The sequence below is a fragment of the Hyperolius riggenbachi genome, chromosome 9 (assembly GCF_040937935.1).
Source record: "Hyperolius riggenbachi isolate aHypRig1 chromosome 9, aHypRig1.pri, whole genome shotgun sequence".
NCBI classification, from domain to species: Eukaryota; Metazoa; Chordata; class Amphibia; order Anura; family Hyperoliidae; genus Hyperolius; species Hyperolius riggenbachi.
In genome coordinates this window covers 274317664-274344700 of record NC_090654.1, presented here as the reverse complement: position 1 = coordinate 274344700, position 27037 = coordinate 274317664, and the positions used below count along the sequence as shown (strand labels likewise).

General features: G+C 47.0%; 1 protein-coding gene across 1 annotated transcript in view; it reads right to left on the bottom strand.

The window, feature by feature from the left end:
- The window catches only part of RIN3 (Ras and Rab interactor 3), a 105379-nt gene extending 79468 nt beyond the window's left edge, over window positions 1-25911 (bottom strand). Inside the window, exon 1 of the mRNA XM_068254608.1 lies at window positions 25734-25911. Within this exon, the coding sequence (XP_068110709.1) occupies window positions 25734-25759 (26 nt within the window). The 5' untranslated portion in view covers window positions 25760-25911. The remainder of the gene's footprint in view (window positions 1-25733) is intronic.
- Window positions 25912-27037: the final 1126 nt, after the last annotated feature.

Below are 27037 nucleotides of genomic sequence, written 5' to 3'. Positions count from 1 at the left end.
TCATTATCAATGTGTGCAACACTTGCACGCCAAACACGGCTCCTGCTGAGGCTTGATCCATGGGGGCACCTGCTACATACATCGTTATCAGTGTGTGCAACACCTGCACGCCAAGCATGGCTCCTGCTGAGGCCTGATCCATGGGGGCACCTGCTACATGCATCATTATCAATGTGCGCTACACCTGCACGCCAAACACGGCTCCTGCTGAGGCCTGATCCATGGGGGCACCTGCATCATTATCAATGTGCGCTACACCTGCACGCCAAACACGGCTCCTGCTGAGGCCTGATCCATGGGGGCACCTGCTACATGCATCATTATCAATGTGCGCTACACCTGCACGCCAAACACGGCTCCTGCTGAGGCCTGATCCATGGGGGCACCTGCATCATTATCAATGTGCGCTACACCTGCACGCCAAACACGGCTCCTGCTGAGGCCTGATCCATGGGGGCACCATTGTTGGAGAAATATATTTAAAATAACAAAAAAAAAAAAAAAAAAAAAAAGGCTTTCGATTTTTCTGTAGAAAAGATAGTTTTTATCTAACTGCTGTAAAATCAGATCATTTTATTGTATGATGTGTTGCCACCTTACAATGTGCTTCACTTTGCACATGCAGGGTGTTGGCACATACTCACCTGTCTGCCGGCATGCTCTTCCTAGGTCTCTCTCCATCCCCACCATGCCTAGATACACCGTATTCGAGTAATGTACATGCTGCGGGGTACAGGAGAGAGCACACAGGAGGAGGAGTGTGCCAGTGCACAGGTGAGTATGTGCTCCGCTGCCAGCACTCTGTGTGGCCTGGGAGGAGCACATTTTAGACGAAAGGGAGGCGTGGATGGGGGAGGGGCCCCAGCAGTTGGGCCTGCGTGGCGGATCTATAGATTTTTAATAGATTTCATGCATGCATTGTGCAGGGAAGATCTGCTGTGAGTCAATGCTGCAGATTCCAATAATCGGAATGATAAATGTGAAGACGTTCTAGCAAACGGTGAGTTTATCTCCCTAAGGCCTTGTTCACATTGCGTTGCGCTCTCATCGCTCTGCGTGTTATAAGAGCTTTTATAAGCTCTTTAGCAGAGAAATTATTTAAATCACTTCCTGACGTTAGTCAGAAAGTGATTACTTTGCCCCTGGAAATGAATAAATACAACGTATTTATTAAAGAGCTGGGGAAATCGGTATCGTTCTACAAATCGCTTTTTCAAGCGCTTTGCAATCTCCCTATACCTTCCATTCAGGACAAATCGCCCTGAAAATAGTCCATGCAGCGCTGTAGTCAGCGGCAAGCAAACAGAATGCCCCAATGAGAACTCTCAATGGAAAGCACAGTGTAAGCGCTTTTAGGGCTGGAACCCACTAGATCGATTTTGTGAGCGTTTAGGGAGGGATTAAAAACGCTAGCGATTTCCCTAAACGCTCAGCTAATGTTAATGGATGGGCCAAATTCCACTGGATCAATTGCGATTACCAAAATCGCACACGCAGGACATGCAGCATTTTTGAGGGTTATCGTTTTTGCAAAGTATATAAACGCTGGCATAATCGCTCGTCAAAACCTTCACAGAGCGATTTTGCTAGCGTTTTTACATTACTGCACACTAAAAAAAGAATTAATTGAAAGGACCAATCAGAATTAAAAGTGGTAATCGCTAAACAATCGTTGGCAAAACACTTTAAAATCGCTTCCAAAATCGCCAGAAAACACTCATGAAATTACTTACAAAACGCTAGCGATTGCGATTAGTGATAGCAATTTGTAGTGGGTTCCAGGCCTTAGGGGCTTAAAAATTCCAAAAAACGCCTCTAGTGTGATCGAGCCCTTAGGCTGCATTACCACTTGTGCGGTGGGAATCGTCGCGGGAAAAATTTTCACACGAATTTGCATGGATGACGATGTATGCGAATTTAGCCATGGCAGTGCTGGTGTGATTTTCCATTGTTTCTATGCGAATTCGCATGAAAATTCGCATACCCAAACCGCATGCGAATTTCCTATTAAAGACATTGTATGCGATTCGCATAGCGGTATGCGAATTCTGATGGCTCTGCCATGCAAATTTTTTCTGCACAGAAAAAACGCAAAGGAATCCTGACAAGTGGAAACAGTCCCATTCACTTGTATTGCTATGTGAATTCGCGATAGTGGAAATGGGCCCTTACTGTTCTACGTTGGAGGAGAAATGAAAGAAAAAAAAAATATAATTAGGGTGAATTTCCACCAGGTCTAGGTGCACTTTTTTGTGCGCGCTATTCCTGACATCTTGGGTATTCATTTGTGATGTAACATGTGCGTTCTCCATAACTGTGCAACATTTGTGCACGGATCCTCAAACACCAAAAACATGAATGTGTATAATTTTTAAAGGCCTTTACCCACCGCACATCCATCAACAGAAACAACCGAGAAACGTATGCAGAAGCTTGTTGTAGCCCTTCTCTCTGGGGGTCCAGTGAAGGAGGAATGCTTTCTGGAGGTGAAGAATGGCTGGCTTGCTGTTCACCTCCGCTCCCAACCAGGAAGTAGGAGGGGGTGGGACCTACTGCCAGGGGAGAAGCCAACATACTAGGGGGCAGAACACTCCCATCCTGTTTTCTGCACCTATGCAGAATTTATAGAAGGGAAGTATAAAAGGACTATAGGAGAGTTACAACATACTGTACACCTGACACTGAATTAAGCATGGTTAATGAGATGCAAATTGTTCCGTGTTGATGCAGGATTATGCAAACATATGCAGCTTGAAAAAGAAACCAAGCAAATTCAACCTTGACCCTGAATCGATTTGTCCATTTTCAACCTGCATCAACTCGGAACAATCCCCATCATTGGACATCCAGACTTTGGATGCATGAGTGGCTCACAAACAGCTAAAAAGAAAGGACTGGCACTCACATGTACCAAAGCAACAAATTATGGGCGGGCATTTTGGATGCGGGGAAGAGATTGAGTAATTCCTGCACTTACATTCAGTTTTAAAGGGGAACTTCAGCCTAAACAAACATATGTTCATTAAGTTACATTAGTTATGTTATTAAAATAGATAGATAGCTAATATAAACTCTTACCCACCCGGTTTTAAAAGAGCGGACAAATGTTTGTGATTTCATGGGGGCAGCCATCTTTTTAATTGAAATGAAGTGACAGTTCCAACTGTCCTGATCACCCCTCCCAGCTGCGTGCGCTAGGCTTCAAAGCTCAAATTAAAAAATAAATAAATTGCACCAAAACAGCAGAACGAGAACAACATCAGAAATTCCATCATGGGCACAGCATCAGGGGAAAAATGCCCGTCTTGGCTAATTTTTTCTTTAAAAATGTTATAAATCTGATGTTTGTTTGATGAAAAAATGAAAAAGAAACAGAAAGTTGAAAAAGGGGAAAAATGCCCGGGCAGTTTTCTTCTGTGCAGCTAAAAATGATGCTTTGGTAAGAAAAACAAAGTTCTGATGCTGTGAAACTGTTAAACATCAGGCCTTTTCAGTGCTGCTAAGTAGATTTTTAGTCTGGAGGTTCACTTTAATAATGCAAAACTGCTCCTAGCAAAATACTTCACCATCCAGCGCTACAGAGGAGAGGACCCCCACCCCGCGGACAAGGCCATCCCTCCCCCAGTGTGAACTGCGCACATGGCCAGGAGGAGGAAGGGTATTTGGTTGAAGGGAAGTTTTGTGGTGATTAAGATGTTCTACAGAGGACAGAAAGGGGAAGTCATCTGCACCAAGTGTGAGATATGCAATTCCCCAGAACTCAAACCTATTACTAATCCGCAAACACAACTTATCAAATCCTGTTTCACACGTTATTCTATAAAGGCAGATCATTTTTGCTGCTAAAAAAGGGAAACCCTAAAAAAGGACCAGGCCAAATCAGTTTGTTGGCACGTTTTCAAGTACAGATCAGATTTTACAGATGGTCTCATACATGGAACACAAAGGAGATTAGATAGATAGACAGACATACACAGAGATACAGAGATAGATACATGGACAGCATGGTAACGTAGTAATCAGCAGGGCTGGGCCGAGGCAGAGGCTGGAGAGGCTCCAGCCTCAGGGTACAGTGTAGGAAGGGGAGCACAATTCATTAAGCTGTCATTCCCAATTGTGTTTGAAGCAGAAAGAAATAAGAAAAAGGGGATACATGGCAGTGACTGCAAGCCAGATAACTAGAGATTAAGGTGTTGGGGAGGTTGGGGGCCCTGGGGCACCTATTAGTCTAATAGCAATCAGTGTGTGACGGCTGGGGTGGGAGGGATGGAGGGGCGCACTTTGCTGTCTCAGCCTTGGGTGCTGAAGGACCTTGTCCCAGCTCTGGTAATCAGCACTCTCGCCTCACAGCTCTGGGTCCCCGGTTCAAATTCCCTCCAGGGCTCTATCTGCACAGAGTTTGTATGTTTGGGCCCCAATTCAAGTTTTACATTGGCGCCCCCCAAGCACTCTATATAAATAACAATACGTCGCACCAAAATCTGCCAAAGGCAACTACAGTGTCAGAGGTGCAAGAAGGGGGGGGGGGGATGGGGAACAGCTCGTTAATGATTACTACTATTCAAAGTATCGAATATAGAAGTGATTGAGCACAGGACCAATAGTAGAGAGCTAATACTGTAGTTGAGGGAGGACCCTTTGGGGCCCCTCTGGCACAAGGGCTGCGATGCAGTCGCAACCTCTGCAACCCCTATTGCTACGACCCTGCCTCCCACATCCTAAAAACATATTTTACAGATGGCCCTCGTACACGGAACACTAATGAGATTAGATAATCTCCTCCTAAAAATTGGCCCTAGCCTAGACTATGATACATACACTACACAATACACACATAGACATTTGACTGTGGTAGGGATTAGATTGTGAGCTCCTCTGAGGGACAATTAAAGTGACGAGATAGAGATAGAGATATAGAGAGATGGAGATAGAGATACACTCTGTACAGTACTGCGGAAGATGTCAGTGCTATATAAATACTAAATAGATATTTTTTTTCCTTTTAGGGCTTGTTCACATCTAAAAATCGAAAATGGCAGATGCCAATCGTTTTTCAATTTTTTCTGCATGATGTTTTTTAGCGCCTCCCAGTCAGGAAGTGAACACTTGTACCCGGAAATAAATAAATAAATACAATAGACAGAGGCGCTTCTCGTGACGTTAAGACTGCACTGTTGTGTACTCCTACTAGCTATTGCCTGATGAAGCAGGTTTAGGTCTGCGAAACGCGTTGCGAATATCCCCTGGAGTGTACCAATAAATCTGCTTTATTTTGAATACACAGCTTGTGGTGTCTGCTTGCAGGAGGTAAGTCCACCACTGCCTCCTAAGCACTTTTAAACTTTTTAACAACTGATTTTATTACTTTTGCGTCTCTGTCTTCCATTACGTTATACAATGTATTTATTCATGAAAGCGCTGGGGGGGGAAGCAATCTGATCTGCTGTAAGTGGACAGGGGCCCAGACCGCTATTGAGGTTAAATGCTGCATTGGAAGTGTGTGCTTAAAGGTAAGGTCCAGGAGGAATAAAAATCAAAAATCTACTTACCTGGGGCTTCCTCCAGCCCCTGGCAGCCTTCCTGTGCCCTCGCTACAGCTCTGGTCCCCTACGGTGCAGACCTCGCCAGGTCGGCTTCTTACTGCGCTCCAGAGTGCGGCTCATGGAGTCACACGGACGTCACCCGGATTGTACTGCGCAGGCGCAGAACTACTACTACAGTCCGGATGATGTCAGGGATACTCTGTGAGCCGCATGCTGGAGCGCAGGAGACCGGAGGGGACCCCGGGCCACCAACGGGGAGCGAAGCTGCGGCGAGGGCACAGGTCGGCTGCCAGCGGCTGGAGGAAGCACCAGGTAAGTAGATTTTTGATTTTTTTTCATCCTGGACCTTCCCTTTAAGTCAATGAAAAGCTAAAAATTCAGAGTTAGGCCCCGCCCCATTCACACATGACAGAATTCTTATGTGAATTGCACATCTAATACAGGTTAGTTGCATCACATTTCTTGTGCGTTTTAATGCGAATTTTTGCAACCACATTTTCTGCAGAGGAGGGAAAAAAATGCATGTCCATTTCTGAATCGGACGCAGCACCTGTTCCGACGCGAAGCCGCAGGCAAATTGTTGCAGCCATGCTCAGAGTATATATACACGCACAAACCACAACAAAGTGCACCTGCCGTGCTATTCCTGCAGCCACCCCCGAGAATACCAGCACTGAGGTTTCCAGCACCTCAGATCAGCTGGGGGTTACCCAAAACTTCCTGTAGAAGGTCAAAGGTAATCAACAGTGAGGCAGCAGCAGCAGGCAGAGCTCTCAGGACCAGAGATGGATTAGGCAAGATAGAAGTTTTTGCCCAACCCTGCTGGTGGTGTGTTTTGATGTAGCCACCCTGGCGTTCTATTTCCCCAGGATTTCCGTGCAAAAAGTGGTTCAATTAATTTCCAATAATTTTCAACCAATTTTTTTTGCAATCATTTTTTTTATATTGAATTCAATACAGGTTATTGTATTGAATTCAATAAAAAAAAAAGTGTTTGCTGCGAGATTTTGATGATGCTGTGTGACATTGGTGCCATCAACGCCGATCGACGGGGGACATGTGATCGCCAAGGGAGAAGCAAAATCCGCCAAGGGACATGGAAGAAGGCACTGGAGAAGCTATCAGAGGTACGCGGCGAGGGATCAGCATGCCAATGGTGAGTATAAGACCCAGATGTATAGCCAGATGTATTAGCCAGATGTGCAGCCAGGTGTAGTTAGCTAGATGTTTTGCCAGGTATATAGGGAGCAAGATGTTTGCTGGTGTATAGGAGACAGATGTGCAGCCAGGTCTAGGGAGTCATATGTATAGGGAGCTAGGTTTGCGGGTGCCTCTGCCCCCCCAACCCCATTGCCCCCGATGCCCCCTAACTGTGGCCGGGTGTCCCTTCTGTGGGGGGGGCTCCCCTTCTGTGCTGGCTGGTAGTGGCCGGCGGGGATCCCCTCTGTGGGGGGGGGGGGAATCCCCATACTGTGCGTGTGGGTGGCCCTTCTGTGTGTGCATTGGGGGGGGGGCAGGTATCATCCTTCTATGGGGGCTAGTCGTGGTGGGTCGGGGACACCCCCTTCTGTGGTGGGTGGGAGGTGGGGGTCCCCATCTATGCGGGCTGTGGGTGGCCTCTCCCTCCTCTTCCCCCATCCCTCCCTCTCTGTCCTCCATGCCCCCCGTCTCACCCCTGATCCTGTGTCCCCCCCACTACACACAGCATACAGAACTAGCATCCAGCCACCCTGGGAATCCCTGTGCAGCCGGCGGGGCAGAGAATGTGTGGGGCTGTGCAGGGATTCCCCTTCTTTGCCGGCGGGTGGCTGGTGCGGGGATCCTCTCTGTGCGGGGGGCCGGGGATCCCCGTACTGTGCATGCGGGGTGACCCTTTTGTGTGTGCGGGGGGGCGGGTATCCCCTTCTATGGGGCTGGTCTTGGCCGGTCGGGGACACCCCCTTCTGTGGTGGGGGGAAGGTGGGTGTCCCCATCTGTGTGGGCTGTGGGTGGCCTCTCCCTCCTCTTCCCCATCCCTCCCTCTCTGTCCCCCGTGTCCCCCCCCCCCCCGATCCCGTGTCTCCCCCCTGTAAGAAGCCCTGATCTACTCACCTGAGGGCTTTCTCCTGCGGCGGCCACGATGGACACCCTCCTCCTCCATCGCGAAGTCTCGTGTTCTCTGTAATTACAGTACGCAGCTTGGTGACGTCACCAAGCCGCGTACTGTAATTACACAGACCGGGACTTCGGCGATGGAGGAGGAGGGTGTCCATCGTGGCCGCCGCAGGAGAAAGCCCTCAGGTGAGTAGATCAGGGCTTCTTACAGGGGGGAGACACGGGATCGGGGGGGGGGGGGGGGGACACGGGGGACAGAGAGGGAGGGATGGGGAAGAGGAGGGAGAGGCCACCCACAGCCCACACAGATGGGGACACCCACCTTCCCCCCACCACAGAAGGGGGTGTCCCCGACCGGCCAAGACCAGCCCCATAGAAGGGGATACCCGCCCCCCCGCACACACAAAAGGGTCACCCCGCATGCACAGTACGGGGATCCCCGGCCCCCCGCACAGAGAGGATCCCCGCACCAGCCACCCGCCGGCAAAGAAGGGGAATCCCTGCACAGCCCCACACATTCTCTGCCCCGCCGGCTGCACAGGGATTCCCAGGGTGGCTGGATGCTAGTTCTGCACGCTGTGGGTAGCACAGATCACTACCCACAGCGTGCTGACAGGCATCCAGCCATCCTGGGGAATCCCTCTGATGAGGGAAAAGTGCAGCCGGCGGGGAAGAGAAACAAGAAATCTCCCTGGCGGTATTGACGAGCTCAGCTCGTCAATACCGCTTTCAGCAAGTTTTTCCTGGACGAGCTGAGCTCGTCAATACCGCCAGGGTGGTTAAAAAAAAAAAAAAAAAAAAAAAAAAATCTGATGGGGGCTGAAGGCTGAAGGACACTCATCGGGCCCCTAGGCACTTGGTTAAGTTGCCTTGTGGAAAACCTGACCTCCAGACTTGCAGCGCATACTGTTCATATACAGGGGATAGGAGAGCTGATGGGCGTGGCCCATAACAGTGTAGGTGAGGTGAGTAAGGCCGGATCCACACTATAAGCTTTGTGATTTATTAGTGCTTTTTAAAAATTTCTCCCATTCACTTTCATTAAAATCACAGTAAAAAAAAAATAAAAAAAAAAAGCCACAATTTTTCACATATGCGATTGCAGTGATTTTTACCGCGATTTTAATGAAAGTGAATGGGAGAAATTTTTAAAAACGCTAATCAACACAAAATGGCGTTTTGCCGGCGATTTCTGCAAAATGCTCAAGCGCTAGTGCTTTTCAAAGCACTAGTGCAATAATACCCTATGGGCCCATTCTTACTTGGGCGATTTGCATGAAAGGGGAACTGAAGAGAGAGGTATATTGAGGCTGCCATGTTCATTTCCTTTTAAGCAATACCAGTTGCCTGGCAGCCCTGCTGATCCTCTGCCTCTAATACTTTCAGCCACAGACCCTGAACAAGCATGCAGTAGATCAGCTGTTCCAGACTTTAAAGTCAGATCTGACAACAAGACTAGCTGCATGCTTGTTTCTGGTGTGATTCAGATACTACTGCAGAGAAATAGACTAGCAGGGCTGCCAAGGCAACTGGTATTGATTAAAAGGAAATAAATATGGCAGCCTCCGTATACCTCTTACTTCAGTTCCCCTTTAATCACTGGCAATTAACGCAAATAGACAAACACAAATGAGTAGCCTGGACCATTTTCAGGCAATTTCCCTTCAATCGCATTTCAGTGCCAAACACGCTCGCAAAAAAAAAAAAAAAAAAAAAAGTCGCCATAGCAACACACTAGTAAAAGCGCTAGCATTTTGCATTTAGCAAGTGTAAATGGGCCCATACTGTAAATCTGGCCTTAGAGAACAATGCCCTCAGCCAAGGCGATTTGCCAGATGGATCACTTGGGGGGGGGGGGGGGGGGGGGGAATGAATTTTGGAGCCACTGTACACACACACACACACACACACAATCTTGGCAGAGGCGGTCCCAATCAGGTTCTTCAGCCAAAAAACGTCCAGCGTGTGCACAAGGCTTAGAGTCCTTTTACACTCCAAATCACATTCTCTGTGATTCTTTTCGCAATTTTCAATGTTTTGCAAACACTTCTTCCCCATTTGGTGAGATCATTATGTACAGTGCGGTTTTTAAGAGATGAGGGGGCAGGGCTTATTACTGCATGGATAAACTGAATAAAAACCACATAGCACGCTGGTTTCGATGCAAATTTTGTGCACTCCCATAGACTGCATCAAGCAGTACGGTTGCGCTTAAAGGACAACTGAAGTGAGAGGGATATGGAGGCTGCCATATTTATTTCCTGTTAAAAGAGACTCTGAAGCGAGAATAAGTCTCGGTTCAGAGCTTATATTCAGCAGGGGCATGTTTGCCCCTTCTAAAACGCCGCTATCCCGCGGCTAAACGGGGGTCCCTTACCTCCCAAATCCCCACGTGGATTTCCGGGGGATCTCTTCCTGGTGAGGCAGGGCTAATGGCCGCAGCCCTGCCTCCATGCGCGTCTATCAGCACGTATCTCAGCCTCTCCCCCGCCCCTCTCAGTCTTCCTTCACTGAGAGGGGCGGGGGAGAGGCGGCGATGCGCCGCTGATAGACGGCGCCGAGAGGCAGGGCTGCAGCCGTTAGCCCTGTCTCAACAGCAGCAAAATCTACGACCAAGTTGGTCGCGGATTTTGCAGGGGGGATTTGAGAGGTAAGGGACCGCCGTTTAGCCGTGGGATATTGGCGTTTTAGCAGGGGCAAACATGCCCCTGCTGAATATAAGCTATGAAGCGAGATTTATTCTTGCTTCAGAGTCTCTTTTAACAGGAAATAAATATGGCAGCCTCCATATCCCTCTTACTTAAGTTGTCCTTTAAGCGCAACCGTACTGCTTGATGCAGTCTATGGGAGTGCACAAAATTTGCATCGAAACCAGCGTGCTATGTGTTTTCCACTATAGCGAATCCGCATGCGGGCACTGCATGCGGATTCGCATAGTCAATGCAAGTGGATGAGGCTGTTTCCACTTGTGCGGCGGCGGGAGCGTTTTTCGGTGCGGCAGAAATCTGCACGGCAGAGCCGTCAGATTTCGCGTGCGGGAGGAATGCGGGCGAATCGCCGCTAATGCATTTAATAGGGAAATCGCATGCGGCTTTGTCATGCGGATTTCCCCGCGATTTCGCATGGTTTGCTATGGAGCTTTACTCAGGCAGTGACATGGTTAAATTCGCCTGGCTCCTTGCCATGCGAAATCGCATGCGAAATCACGGCTAAATCCGCAGGCGGAAACGCAGCCGCATGCAATTTCTTCTGCGGTGGAATCCAGGCGATTCCGCACCGCAACAGTGGAAACGAGCCCTCAAAGCAATACCATTTGCCTGGCTGTTCTGCTGATCCTCTGCCTCTAATACTTTTAGCCACAGCCCCTGAACAAGCATGCAGTAGATCAGGTGTTTCTGACATTGTCAGATCTGACGAGGTTGATTAGCTGCATGCTTGTTTCTGGTGTTATTCAGATGCTACTGCAGCCAAATAAATCAGCAGGGCTGCCAGAAAACTGGTAAAAAAAAAATAAAAAAATAATAGAATGTTTTTAATGATGAATTAAAGGAGGAATTTAAAGAGAACCCGAGGTGGGTTTGAAGAATATTATTTGCATACAGCGGCTGGATCTGCCTATACAGCCCAGCCTCTGTTGCTATCCCAAACCCCCCTAAGGTCCCCCTGCACTCAGCAATCCCTCATAAATCACAGCCACGCTGCTGACAAACAGCTTGTCAGAGCTGGCTGTGTTTATCTCTATAGTGTCAGTCTGCTGCTCTTCCTGCCTCCTGCAGAACTCCGGTCCCCGCCTGCATCCCTTCCCTCCCTGCTGATTGGAGAGAAGGGACGGGGGCAGGGACCGGAGCTATGCAGGAGGCGGGGGAGCAGCTGAGACTGACACTACAGATGTAAACACAGCCTCACAGTATGGCTGTGATTTATGAGGGATTGCAGAGTGCAGGGGGACCTTAGTGGGGTTTGGGATAGCAACAGAGGCTGAGCTGTAGAGGCAGATCCAGCCTCTGTATGCAGATAACATTCTTTAAACACACCTCGGGTTCTTTTTAAGGATTGGACTTCATTCCAGTTAGTCTCTGACAACCCCTTTTCCACCAGAAATATTTTCCTTTTCTCTAATAGATCATCAGGGGGCTCTGTATGGCTGATATTGTGGTGAATCCCCTCCCACAGTGTGATGTCATGACCAAGGTCCTGACAGTTTGCAATCTGTGAACCTCATTGCATTGTGGGAAATAACAGCTGTTTCCAACTGCCAAGCAACCAGTATCTTTCTCTGTGCATAGACCATTTTATGTTGTTTTTACTACAATTCCTACTACAATTACATTCCTACAATAGTCTATAGTACAGTAAGGACGGTACCATAGACACTTTATAGTTTTTTGCTTTAGGCCTCTTTCACTTTGTGACGTTAAAGTCACACGTTATAAAATGTTTTACCGTGGACTAACGTACAGCAATACTAAGTCTGTGCGACATTCACAGTGCACACTTTGCATTTGTGTGTAACATTATTAGAAAGTGCTGCATGCTGTGCGTTATACTCGTTATTAGCTGCGTTATGGCCCATACTCACGGGCAACTTTTTGGCATGTCGCTAGCACACAGGAGCGTGTGCGCGACATGCCGGCGACAGCTCGTCGCCAGGTCCCTCCGCATACACACGGAGGGACCTGGCAACTGATGCGGCGAAAGCTGTCGCTGTTGTCCCTCCCCCCGCCGGAAGCGCCGTCTATTTGCAATTATGTTGCTGTCACTAGTCCGTGTACTCACGCGGACTAGCGACAGTTGCGGCGGAGACTGTCGCCAGGCGATTGACCGCGCAATCGCCTGGTGACATCAGCGACGGGCGACAATTCGGGGTGCGCGCCCGTGCAACGCCGCATACTCACGGGCGACCTGTCGCCGCAACACGCGCGCATGTTGCGGCGACAATTGTAGCCCGTGAGTATGGGCCATTAGACTGTTTGCACATGCTCAGTAATGACTCGGAAGCATACTTTTCATGGCCTGTATGCGACGATAACAGGGCATAGAGTTACGTTGTGACATTTTTGGGACGTTGTGTTAGTTTGCTTTGCGACTTTAACGTCACATCAAAAATGCAACGTCCTACTGTGAAAGTAGCCTTAAAACAGGTTAAGATGCCTTCAAAGTTTAGAGATGGATGGATCCTGCATCTCGCCAGATCCTTAGGCCCTCTTATAAGCCTTCCTGACAGACAGCGCTACACCACACACACAAAAAACACTGTGCCCTTGTTCCTTTGTATATTATTCAAACTTTCCCCAACCCCCCCCCCCCCCCCCCCCCCAGCCATGTGGAGCAATCCCCCTCCATTTTACAGCGGGGACTCCGCAGGGCCGACTTCCTGTACAGAAGAAAGGACAATTCTGTCTTTATGAAAGTTCAAACACACTCACACACAAAAGAGCAGCAAAGAGTTCAAAAAGCACTCAATACAGAAAGCTCAAAAACACCTGAGAAAGTTCAGATACAACACACACAACTAAAAAAAAAAAAAAAAAACATCCCCACAACGTGAAAGTCACCGCAAAAAATTATATACCATCTGCCACTTCCGAGTCCAAAATGAAGTTCTAAAGTTCTCACAGCAAAAAAAATTTCACAAAAACTCAGAGACCCAAAAAGATACAGATAAGTTAATTGGCTTCCCCCTAAATTGGCCCTAGACTACAATACAACTGAATACATTCTATACATAAATACATACATAGACATATGACTATGGTAGGGACTACTAGATTGTGAGCTCCTCTGAGGGACAGTTAGTGATAAGATAATGTACTCTTTTGTAGCAAAACAAAGATTATTATTTATAAACTCCCAACAGAGGTGCAAAAGAAATTAACTACTGGGTGGAATAATAATAATAATAATAATAATACTACACACACATATCAGTTAAAAGCAGTCTAAAAGGAGAGGCATTATTGGCTTAAACACTAGGCATGTATGGCAGAATATATCAAATTTATTTGCACAAATACAACACGTTTCGCGGGGCTGTCCCGCTCCTTCAGGTCCATGATGGTAAAGTGATGGCGACAGGGACATAGTTTGGCTCAAGCGAATAGGGCCCTCCCTGCAAAAATGATAGCATGGGGCCCCCTTGGTCACCGAACCCATGTGGGTCACGTGATCAGGAGCCAGCAAATGGCACTAGACTACGATACATACACTACACAATATATACATGGACATATGACTGGGATTAGATTGTGAGCTTCTCTGAGGGACAGTTAAGTGACATGACTATGTACGCTGTACAACGCTACAGAAGATGTTGGAGCTATATAAATACTAAATAATAATGAGATTTCAGCAAGTGGGACTCCTGCCTTATCCTGGCCGTAATATCGGGAGTAGGAGGTGCCAGACTATCCATACAGGACATGATAATTTGCGGTATTCGGGCACCACAGACCCCAAATCTCTTTTGCAGCTCCGAAATCACAACCACGCTGTATATACAGCGAGATTAATGCGTAAAACACACACGCAGCTATTCCCCAGCCAGACAGACATTCAGGCACCGCTGATCACTTTCCCCATCATTACACCACACAGCCTGCGGCTCATAGATGGCTAGCTCCGCTGCCAAGACATTCGACGGCCATGAGATTCCTAGAGGGGGGAAATGAGAGAGGGAGAGGGAGAAGTCGGGCCGCCCTCCCCGTGGCTTACTCCCCCCTCCATTACTGGGGGGGGGGGGGGGGGGCACCTACCGTACCTATATTGCGGGCAGCTACCTATCTAACCTATACTGGGGCACCTACCTATCTAACCTGTACTGGGGGCACCTACCTATCTGACATATACTGGGGACACTTACCTATCTAACCTATACTGCAGGCACCTACTTATCTAACCAGCCTATACTACAGGCACCTACCTAGCTAACCTATATTGGCGGCAACTATACTGGCTACCTATATTGGAGGCACCTACTTAACTAACCTATACTGGGGGCACCTACCTATCTAACCTATGCTGGGGGCAACTATTCTGGCTACCTATATTTGAGGCACCCACCTAGCTAACCTGTACTGGGGGCACCTCCCTATCTAACCTATACTGGGGGCAACTATACTGGCTACCTATGCTGGAGGCACCTACCTGGCTAACCTATACTGGGGGCAACTATGCTGGGGCACCTCTGCCTGGCTACCTATACTGGGGGGGAATATTTTTACACCCTCGCCCTGGGTGCATTTTAGCCTAGAAACTGCCCTGAGCCTTTGTCAGAGGCAGAGTACACTATCCAGCCAGCCACTGCCAAGAAGCTCAAAAAGAGCTATGAGAACAGCGACTAACACCTTCAAGCTGGGAAGCCATAGAACTTAGAAGTTCCGCAGAATTACACAAAACACATCAAAGCCCTAGAAAGACTCTAATGTCTCAAAATAAAACACTTCCAGCAATAATGCAGTATAATTACATCACTGACTTTAACCCAGTTTTTAAATGTGGGAATGTCGTCCCATCGCCTTCAAAGCAAAGGATATGCTTACTCAGCACTTGCTGAAGAATCTAAAGGAGGGATCATATAGTGCAGGTGAACTATTTATAAATGTGAGAAAGGAAACAGCGCTTCAAAAACGGAGGCAACATTTCAAAAGGGCATATATATTTTTTTTTTAGATCAGGACACGGTACAGCTAGTTTACTATCAGTACAGGCACAGAGTAACAGCTTATACCGTACATACTGAAGATAGCAGAGATCAGCACAAACTGCAGCTAGTTTCCTATCAGTCCAGGCACAGAGTAACAGCTTATACTGTACATACTGGGGGTAGCAGAGATCCGCACACACTGCAGCTAGTTTACTATCAGTACAGGCACAGAGTAACAGCTTATACCGTACATACTGGGGGTAGCAGAGATCAGCACACACTGCAGCTAGTTTACTAGTGTATGGTACAAGCAGAGTTAAAGAGGAACTCCAGTGAAAACAATAATAAAAAAAAGTGCTTCATTTTTACAATAATTATGTATAAATGATTTATTCAGTGTTTGCCCATTGTAAAATCTTTCCTCTCCCTGATTTACATTCTGACATTTATCACATGGTGACATTTTTTACTGCTGGCAGGTGATGTCACTAAAAGTAGCTGCTGCTTTTTTGGCAGTTGTAAACAGCTGTAAACTGCTGTTATTTCCCACAATGCAACAAGGTTTACAGACAGGAAACTGCCAGGACCATGGTCCTCAGTTTCCTGTGGGAGGGGTTTCACCACAATATCAGCCCTGATGATCAGTTTGTGTAAAAGGGGGCATTAGCTACTGATTGGGGTTAAGTTCAATTCTTGGTCACGGTTTCTCTTTAAGGTGGCCATACACTTTTAGATTTGCAGCAGATTCGACCATCAGATAGATTTCTGTGAGGGCCCGTTTCCACTAGTGCGACGCGATTTCGGCCGCATTCCGACGCTTGTAAAAACGCATGCGGATGCGTTTCCGCATGCGTTTTTACCCGCGATTTCGCGTGCGATTTCGCATGGCAGGGTGCCATGCGAAATTAACCATGACACTGCCAGGGCAAAATAACATTGAAAAGGTGCGAAATCGCACGCGAAATCGCGGGTAAAAACGCATGTAACAAACGCATGCGTTTTTACTATTAAATACATTAGCGGCGATTCGCACGGATTCCCGACGCAGACGAAAACTGTGGGTCCCGCCGTGCAGATTTGGCCCGCTGCCAAATCGCTCCCGCACGCCGCACAGGTGGGAACAGCCCCATCCACTAACATTAGGTATGCGAATCCGCATGCAGTGCCCGCATGCGGATTCGCCCTAGTGGAAACAAGCCCTCAGATGCCTGTCCAGTAGAATCTGACGTGTGCCACACACTAGGAACAGATTTCCAATCGATTTCAGAATTAAATCTATTGGAAATCGATCTAAATGCATTATTGGACCATTATATCCAATGCAACTCTATGTGGGCCATCGATCTGCTGCCAGCAGCAGACTGACCTAGATTTTCCACCGTCAGATAGATCAAATCGATTGAAATAGGCCGCAAAAATCGATCGCTGAAATCGACCAGTGTATGGGCCCCCTAATAGCTCATAGTACATACTGTCCATACTGGAGGTAGCACAGATCAGCACAAACTGCAGGTAGTTTACTATCACTACAGGCACAGAGTAACAGCTCATACTGTACATACTGGAGGTAGCACAGATCAGCACACACTGCAGGTAGTTTACTATCACTACAGGCACAGAGTATCGGCTTATACTGTAAATACTGGAGGTAGCAGATCAGCACGTGCTGCAGCTGGTTTACTTTCAGTATAGAGTAACAGCTCATGCTAGTTGACAGTTCATCCATATGCCATAACTAAATCCAGGTGACCTCTCCGTATAGGAGCCATAATCAGAAGATGCATACCTTCTGAGTACACATGCAGGAGAATGCCACCTTATGTCCTGAGTCAGTTTAGTGGGGCCATAAGCGCCTGAAAAGGCAACACACTCCAAGATAATGGTTTCTCCGGAATGCACCAGTTTCCAAGTCTGTGTCGCGAAGAACGTTAGAAGCGGACACAGCCCTGGATTAGGGACAGCGGGTAAAGGTGACGTCACTTTGCAGAGCTGGTGTGCTGGCCATGTCCTTGCTTAGAAACACGCGTTGGCAGATATCTGGCTGTGTGTGGAACATTGCTTATAGCACTCCTCTCAGCTTTCTGGTACACCGATTATCATCCTGTCCTGAATGCTGGAAAATATATGTGCAGGGAGGGGCTAAATATGGTAAATGATATGCAAATAATGCAGAGTTGATGCAGGATTATGCAACTGTATACAGCTTGTGTACGGACCTCTGAAACGCGACATCTGAGAGATCCAACTGGTCCATTTTCAAGCTGCATTAGTTTGCATTCATCAATCTTGTATCAACGCGTAACGGTTTGCTCATTGAGCATGCTTTTTGGACACATAGGCTAGGTTCACATATAGCATAGCGTGAAAATCCTACGTTTTCTGCAAGTGCGTTTTTGTATTGCGTTTTTAGTGCATTTCAGTTTTGCGGGGGATTTTTGCACAGATGCACTTTTCAAGCTCTTTGCGTGTTTGTACGTGTTTGCTAATAGAAAACGCATATGCGTTTTTACATCTAAATATATGCAAATCGTTAGGAAGACAACAGGAAGCGGAAATACGCCACAGAGCTTTAACTTTTAATGAAAAACATAAAAAAAATGCAATGCATATGCGTTCCCATAGACTTTCATCATGTGCATTTTGGTAGCCAGCCTGCATATTATGCAACACTACAAGCGTCTGCAGAACACTTAGGCTCTATTCACACTTGTGTTTTGAAAACGCCAGCGATTTGCGGGAGTGATTTTTCCGCGATTTCACGTGAGAAAAAAATAAAAAAAAAAAAATCACTGGACAGTGTAACGATTACTCAGCGATCACGTTTTGCGCTTATATAGCGCTGAAACGCGATCGCCGGTCAATCGCCTTAAAATGGTGCAGGCGACGCGTTTGCATTTCGCGATTTTGGCCATTTTTGGGCGATTAGCGCAAATCGCCCAAGTAAGAAATGGAATTCTTTCAGGCAGAGAAAGACAAAAAAAAAAAAAGCAACACAGCATAGTTATTTGTGTGCTAGGCACTGTACATACACGTCTATCTCATCATGTCACATGTCACTTCGGGTATCCTTTAGGCTGCTTACATACCAAGACGTTACAGGCGCACGTTAGTGCGCCTGTAACGCTCCCCCAACGCACAGCAATGTAACACAAGTGGGCTGTTCACACAGCCCACGTTGCGTTACATGTAATGCTGCACGTTCTGTGCAAAGTGCAGCATGCTACGGCGTTGGAGCGGCTATAGCCGCGTTAGACTGTTTGCACATGCGCAGTGGGGGGCGGAGGAGGCGGGGAGAGCCAGCTACAGTAGCCGCGCACATGGCTACTTAATATTCACTGCACTGGCGGGCGCTGATTGGCCGGCGGGACCACGTGATGCGGAGTGTCTCGCTCCGCATCACGTGGTCCCGCTGGCCAATCAGCGCCACTCTGGGAGACATTATAGGACTCGAGCCGCTTACCGTCGGCTCTTGCAGCACCATACGTTGTGTTAGGTGCACGTTATGCGACCTTAACGTGCCACCTAATGCAACGTCTTGGTGTGCAAGAAGCCTTAAAGAGGAACTTTATCCAAGTATTGCTCAATCAGTAGGCGATACCCCCTTTCCCATGAGAAATCTTTTCCTTTTCACAAACTGATCATCAGGAGCCTCTGTATGGCTGATATTGTGGTGAAACTCCTCCCACTGTGTGATGTCATGACCATGGTCCTGATAGTTTGCTGTCTGTGAACCTCATTGCACTGTGGGAAATACCAGCTTTTTCCAACTCCCAAGCAAGCAGTATCTCCCTCTGTGCATAGAACTCTCAGTAATGAACAGTCCAGAGAGATCACTTGGCAGAACTAACAATGTCACCACCAGTGATACATTTCAGACTAAATCTATAAATTAATATTGTAAACAATAAGCAATTTTATTATGTTATTTTTACTACAGGTCCTCTTTAAGGCTGCTTTTCCACTTGCTGCAATCCATCCAAAGAAGTGGATCGCTGGCATTTTGCCAATCGCAACAGCACAGCAATTAATGTGTAAATCGCGGTGCTGCTTCCCCCTCCCCCCCCCCCCCCAAATCAAAGCGATTTGTTTTTGCATGATTTTTTCACAAACAAACAATCGTATGCCTGCATGAATTTCGGTGACATCACATTTCATTACTGAAAGTTCACTGCGCAATCACGGCGAGTGGAAAAAAAAACAAAAAAAACCTTTTTTTACAATTGCGCTTGTGATACGCTTGCAAGTGGAAATGTAACCTAACTACTATTTCCGTTTGCAAAACGCTAGGTACTTACTTTACTGATGGAAACATCATTCCATCACTGCAATGCGTTTGTGAAGTGATATTTCTCAATCGTGCACTAAACGGATTGCGGCAAAATCACGGTAGCAGAAAATAAAAGAAACGCAATTGCATTTCTTAGTGGAAAACAGCATTTAGGCCTCATTCACACCTAAAAAAGAAAACGCAAACGTTTCGTGTTTTTGTGCGCTGTTGCCGCCCCCAAACCCCCCGGTGCTCCGTGCTTCTGCGTGCTGACTTTTTGTTAAAAGCGCTTTCCTAAGCGCTTTTCCCGAGCGGGTCTTTCATTCTCTCCCTGATGCAAGTCAGGAAGTGAACTCTTTGACCCGGAAAAGAACAAATACAATGTATTTGTTCTTTAAAAAACGCAAAACGCAATCTCCCCACAAAGTGATTTTGTGAGCGTTTAGCGCTCTTCCTATACTTTCCATTGAGGTGGAATCCATAGAAGGTTCATTGCACAAGCGTTTTGTGGGCAATTTTGAAAATCGCCTGCGCTTAAAAAAAAAAAGGGCAAAAAACGCCCTCAGGGTTGTAATAAGTAGTAATAATACCTACGCCCACACTATTCAGCCAATTACAACGCTTCAAGTTGTGGAGGGGGCTGTGATTGGGCAACTGTTGTAACAGCAACCAATCATGGTAGCAGAATTTCCCTAGGAGTTTACCTAAACCATACTAGCGCCAACAATACGACTGACCGAGCTTCCATTTCAGTAAACTCGCATATGAGCGAATTTAAAGAAAAAAGTTTGAATTCTTTGACCCACCAACTTCAACGCTCGTCTTTGGTAAAGTTGTCCACTGGTTGCGTTTTAACCTTGAGATAGAATAAGCATCCAATTCTCACTGCTGTAGTGATTGTCACTCAGTATTGACACTCGAATGTCTCCATCTCATCAAAACCTGCACTTTCGTTATTGCACAACTTCCTCCCACACTGTACTCCATACATTCCAAACTGTACTGAAAATAACCTAATGAATACAATTAGTATTAACCACTATAGGCAGCATGGTGGAGTAATGGTTAGCAGTCTCGCCTTGCAGCGCTGGGTCCCTCTCTCATATCCCAGCCAGGGCACTATCTGCACAGAGTTTGTATGTTCTCCCTGTGTCTGTGTGGGTTTCCTCTGGACACTCCGGTTTCCTCCCACATTCCAAAAACATACAGATAAATTAAATTGGCTTCCCCCTAAAATTGGCCCTAGACTACGATACATACACTACAGGATGCATACATAGACATATGACTAAGTTAGGGACAGTTAGTGACAAGACAATATTCTCTGTACAGCGCTGCAGAAGAAGAGGTCAGTGCTATATAAAGACTAAATAATAATACATTATTTAGTCAGTGTTTGCCCCCTGTAACATCTTCCCTTTCCGAGGAATACTCGGGGAGGGGGGACATTAGCATAGCTAATCAGCCTAGGCTATGACATCAATTGGAGGGCGGGGCTACATAACAGTATACAGAAATATATAGATATAGAAAGTGTTGCTGAAACCAGTTTAAATGACAGGAAAGTGGGTATCCTGAATCATTTACTGTATTCTGCTATATTTCACTATAGGGCCTCTTTACATATCTTCTAATAAAAAGGTACAAGAGGGTGCGGTAGTAGGGGAATGGGGGGGGGGGGGGGGAGCATTCTCCAGAACACAGCTGACTTCCTGTTCTGTTACACACTCCCGCAATGTAAACCCAAACTATTGATTTCAGTGTAGGGACTGTCATTAAGAGGCGAATTCCAGTTTCCCTGCAAATATAATGCAAGTTGTATGCAACTTGGCCAATCAAACTCAGCAGGAAGTACCGCTATATTTGATTGGCCCAATTCTAGTTTGCATTCAATTTGCATGCAAGATAGAATTACTAGTGTCAATAACAGAGCAGTGCTGACAGCCCCCTCCTTGCTGTACAGTTTTGCCAGGCTTAGGCCGAGGTCATTGTTCTGCCCTCCACTTTTTTTGTTTTTATTTTCTGTGCATTTGATTACATGGAGGGCTTCCCACTCAGTCTCCAACAGGAGCATAATTTTGCAACGTTGACTTCTTGTACTCATGTAAGATATTGGTTGCCTGGACTGAGCAGCAGACTATAAGCTGTCCAAACTCCTCTCCCTATCCCATTATCATCCACAGGAAGGGGAGCTGTACAGAGGGAGGAGGTGGGCGGGGTCAGGCAATGATAGAGCTGGGCAGAGGGAGGAAGTAAGCGGAGTCATATGATCACCGAGCCATATGGAGGGAGGGGTGGGCGGAGTCAGGGGACCACAGAAGCAAACAGAGGAAGGAGTGAGAGGAGTCAGGGGATCACAGAAGTGTACAGAGGGAGGAGGTGGGCAAGGTCAGGTGATCACAGAGGGAGGGAGGGGTGGGCGGAGTCAGGCAATCATACCTGTACAGAGGGAGGTGGGCGGGGTCAGGACGACACTAGCAGCACCTCCCTGATTTCATCAAACAGGAGAAAAGGCAGGCATTGGGGAGGTAGTCTAGTTTAGGGGACTGGGCGGGAAACATAATTGGAACAGTTTTCCAATTATGGCACCCTCTACAGCACGAAGCATTGTGATTGGCAGAACAGTGTTTACTACAACCTATTGGAAACCTTGCAGTTCCAGAGGGTGCCGGTCCAATTATTCACGTTAGTGGAATTTCCCTAGGAGGTTTCCTGCTTGGTCCCATAGTGCCAACACTGGTGCCAGCCAGGAGGAAAGAAGAAAATAATGAAAGTGAATATTATTATTATTATTATTATTATTATTATACTACAGCGAAAAACTGTAAAATTTAAAATATGTGCAAACATATACAAATAAGAAGTACATTTTTTCCAGAGTAAAATGAGCCATATATGACTTTTCTCCTATGTTGCTGCCACTTACAGTAGGTAGAAATCTCACAGAAGTGACAGGTTTTGGACTAGTCCATAGGAGATTCTCAGCAAGGCTTTTATTCTTTAAGGCCCAGTGCACACCAAAACCGCTAGCAGATCCACAAAACGCTAGCGGTTTTTGGAGCTGATTTCAGAGCGATTCTAGGCATGTTTAGAGACGTTTTCTAAACACGCCTAGCTGTTTTGGCTGCGTTTTTTTGGGTAGCAGATTACACATGTTACAGTAAAAACTGTTACTGAACAGCTTCTGTAACAAAAACGCCTGGCAAACCGCTCTGAAGTAGCGGTTTGCGTTTTTCCTATACTTTACATTGAGGATGAAACGCTTCAGAAAACCGCAAACGTTCAGCAGGAAGCGCATTTGCAGCTTGGCAAAAACCTCAAACCGCCTGTGTGCATCATTGCAATACATTGGCCAAACATTTTTACAGGCGGATCGCTCCAAAAACCGCTCGGTGTGCACTAGGCCTTAAAGTTATTCCCTAAAAAGGATTTAAACAATGATGCTGGCCAGCTTCCCTGCTTTTGGCAGTTGGACAGAGCAACTGCCATTCACTAAGGGAAAACCAATATATCCCTGAGAATCCCCTATAAAGAGATGGTCTAGTCCAAAACCTGTCGCTTCTGTCAGATTTCAACTACCTACTGTAAGTGACAGCAACATAGGAGAAAAGTATTTTATGGCTCATTTTACTCTGGAAAAAAATGTACATTTGTATATGTTTACACATATTTTAAATTTTAGGGCCCGTTCACACTGCACGCGTTTCCAGCCGCGTTTTGGAAACGCGTGCAGGTGGCCAAAACGCACGACATCAGACATTGCATAGAGTGCAATGTCTGATGTTCACACTGCATGCGTTCCGGACCTGTGCGGTCCGGGAACGCATGCTGCACGCAGATTTTGCAAACTTTTCAGTGATGGGATCAGCCACGCAAGGCACACAAACGCGGATGGCCATGCGTTCGTACGCGTTGCGTTCCGCACGCATGGCCATCCGCATTTCTGATCTGAACGGGCCCTTACAGTTTTTCGCTGTGGGGCCCCTTTAACAACAACAGTTCTCCACATTGAAAATAATCCTGTCCCGGGTCTGTGATTGGAGACCCACTGCAAAATAAAAAGAAAACCACCTGCCAGGACACACCATCGGCTCTTTACAGATCATCCCAAAAGGAAATATAAAGATTTATGGCAGGTTAACATTATTTCATCATTGCAGAAACCTCAACAATATACATACAGTAAGATAAGCTATGCAGGATGGCCCCTACATACAGGTTCTGTTCCAGGAGATGTTTACACAGCAAATCTGGCTGCATACAGCTTCAACAGTTTATGATGATTTATTCCTGTCATACAATGAGGGCAGCCATGTTCTATTTGTCATTACACAGGTAATCTGCAACTGCAGCTCCACCCCTCAGCCTGTGAAAAATTCACTCCCCCTCCCCTCTGCCTCTGAAATCCCTGGCTAATAACCTCCTCCTCCCCTCTGCCTCTGAAATCTCTGGCTAATAACCTCCTCCTCCTGCCCAGACTGAGCTCCCATAAGCCCTTGCTACATGGGGCTGAGTGCCTTGGCATTTTGGAGAAGCTGTGGGCGAGGCTTGTTTATTTTACAGAGAATTAGAGTATTAAAACCCAAAAAAAGTATTTGGCTTGAGGAATGCCTTATGAACTATATGAAAGGAACATAATTATGCAATGAGTAGAGTCCTAAATGAAATCCACGCCCTTAAAGTATACCAGAGATGGGGCCCCCCGCCATAAAATACACATACCTGGGGCTTCCTCCTGCTCCCTCCAGCCTGCCGGATCGTTCCCATGGCGTCCTCTTCTGCCTCGCTGTTCGCGTCAGGGCCAGTTGGCACAGGCACAGTCCGGCCAGGCTCGCTACAAACACCGGGAGCGTTCTGCGCCTGCGCAGTACTGCTACGCAGGTGCAAAAATGTTCAATGCGACGTGAACGCGGCGGGACCGTGTACATGACCAAGCCGTGCATGCGCAGTTGGCCCCAGACCGGAGGACTTTCTAGACTCATTTGCAATTAAACTGAGAGCGAGAAGAGGAGGAAACCCCAGATATGTATATTTTAAGGCAGGCGCCCCCAACTCAGGTACACTTTAAGGGACCAGAGACTGCAGGTACTGAAGTGGTTAAACAGAGTGAATAAAATTATTTACTTTCGCAAAATTTTAGATTTGGACATGTAGCATAAACATGTGTTCTGATTGCTATCAACATGCTTTTAAAGGATACATCCAGGCTCCAAAAAGACCAAAAACAAAATCCACTTACCTGGGGCTTCCTCCAGCCCCTGGCAGCCATCCTGTGCCCTCGCCGCAGCTCCCAGTCCCCTCGCCATGCCGGCGCAGGTCACGTGGTCATGCTGACATCATCAGGATTGTACAGCGCAGGCGCAGAACTACTGCACCTGCGCAGTACAATCCTGATGACGTTGGCAGGACCACATGACCTGCACGGTGGAGCGCAGAAGCCGACCCAGAACCCAACCTGGCGAGGTCGGCTTCTGCAGTGGAGAAGACCAGGAGCCACCAGAGCTGCGGTGAGGGCACAGGACGGCTGCCACGGGCTGGAGGAAGCCCCATGTAAGTGGATTTTGTTTTTTGGGAGCCTGGACCTTCCTTTTAAAAAAGGGTTCTACGCCACTTATAACAGTTTCTACAATACTGTAACATTTAACAAAAATATGTCATAAACAAAGCAGTATTTTATATATCTCTAAAACATTGTAAGTGGAGTCGTTTGTAAGTTGGGGACTATCTGTATAAACACACACTGCAGAAATAAATCTCAGATTTCAGCCTCCATCTCTCCAGTTATTCCAGAACTACTAGTCAGAATCCTCCTCCATCTCACACACACACAACTCACAGGACACACAAGGGTTAAACTCTGCCCTGGAACGTGGGTGGTGAAACCTCCCCCTCCCCAATCTGACACTTGGGAATTGCCAATTCTAGGCAGGTTGTGAATTCGGTCCAGATCTTACTGAAGTCCTCACAACCTCCCTTTCAGGACGGGTCTCCTTTTAGTGAAATCATTCCCTTTCAATGCAGTCCTGCTCCATCGTGATCTCACTGGTTACTGTATAGAGGGGGTTGTCATATCCCCCTCCCCTCCCCCTCCACCAGGACGTGTGAAGTTTTGTGAAAAAGTAAAAAAAAAAAAAAACGTTTCCTAGAAGTTTTCAGAAGTTTCCAAGTCTTGGAGATCTCCTCTTACCCAGGTTCCCGGCCGGCTTCCTCCATCCCTGCAGCGATCCCGGCCTCAGACAGTCAGTGGTGAGCCCTGACAGGGGTGCTGGGGGGCTCCTGGGCTGTCAGGGGGGCCCCAGGCATGGTGAGGAGGGCTGGACAGAGAGCAGTCAGTCACTTCTGCAGAGTTTCCTGTATAATGTGAGCTGCTGGGGGGACTCAGGAAGAGGCAGAGCTAGCGGTCAGGTTATATGAAGCCAGCTGAGCTTCTGCATCTGCAGGAAGGCAGGGGAAGCCCCTTAACTCCTTCACTGCTGGGGAGGAGGGGGCCCTGCCCTGATTTTACTGTATATGATGATGGCCACAGCTGGGCACACGCCCAAGCTAAAACTTTATAAGGACCTCTGTTGCGAAAATTTTAAAATACATGTGACCATATACAAATAAGAAGTACGTTTTTTTCCAGAGTAAAATGAGCCATAATTTACTTTTCTCCTATGTTGCTGTCACGTACAGGAAGCTGTAGAAATCTGACATTACCGACAGATTTTGGACTAACCCATCTTCTCATGGGAGTTCTCAGGGTTTTCTTTATTTTTCAAAGCACTGAGGGCTCGTTCACATTGAGTTCCGTTTGCGTTCGGCTATTTTTGACGCAATTATTTTTTTTTCGATTCCCGGCACTTGGGTGGGCGTTTTTTAACTCACTCCCTGACGCAAGTCAGGAAGTGAACTCTTTGATCCGGAAAAGAATAAGTACAATGCATTTATTCTTAACAACGCGAACGCAATCACGATTTTTTGTGGGCGGTTTGTGTTTTTCCTATACCTTCCCGTGAGAGGAATCGCCTCAAAAATGGTTCAGTTACCGCTTTGCGCAGATATGAAAATTCTCATAGAGATTGATTGCACAAGCGTCTTGGGGTCGATTTTAGAAATCGCCTGCGCTTGAAAAAAGGCTGAAAATGCCTCTAATGTGAACAAGCTGGCCTTGTTCACATTGCGTTCGGCTCGCGTGTCCGTCGGCGGTGAGTTTTTTTTACCGCAAAAGTTTTCCGGCGATTTTCTGCGTGTTTGCTCGTTTTTGTGGGCGTTTTTGTAAGCGCTTTTGTAAAGCGCTTCAGTCTTTTGATCCGGAAAAAAATAAAAACAATGTTTTTTTTTTTTTCAAACGCGATTGCTTTCCTATACCTTCCACTGAGGCAAATCGCCTCAAAAATGGCCCAAGCACCGCATTTCAAAGCGAATCGCAAACGAAGCGCTCTGATATGAAATCTCCCATAGAGGATCATTGCACAAGCTCTTTCAGGGCGATTTTGAAAATTACCCGCG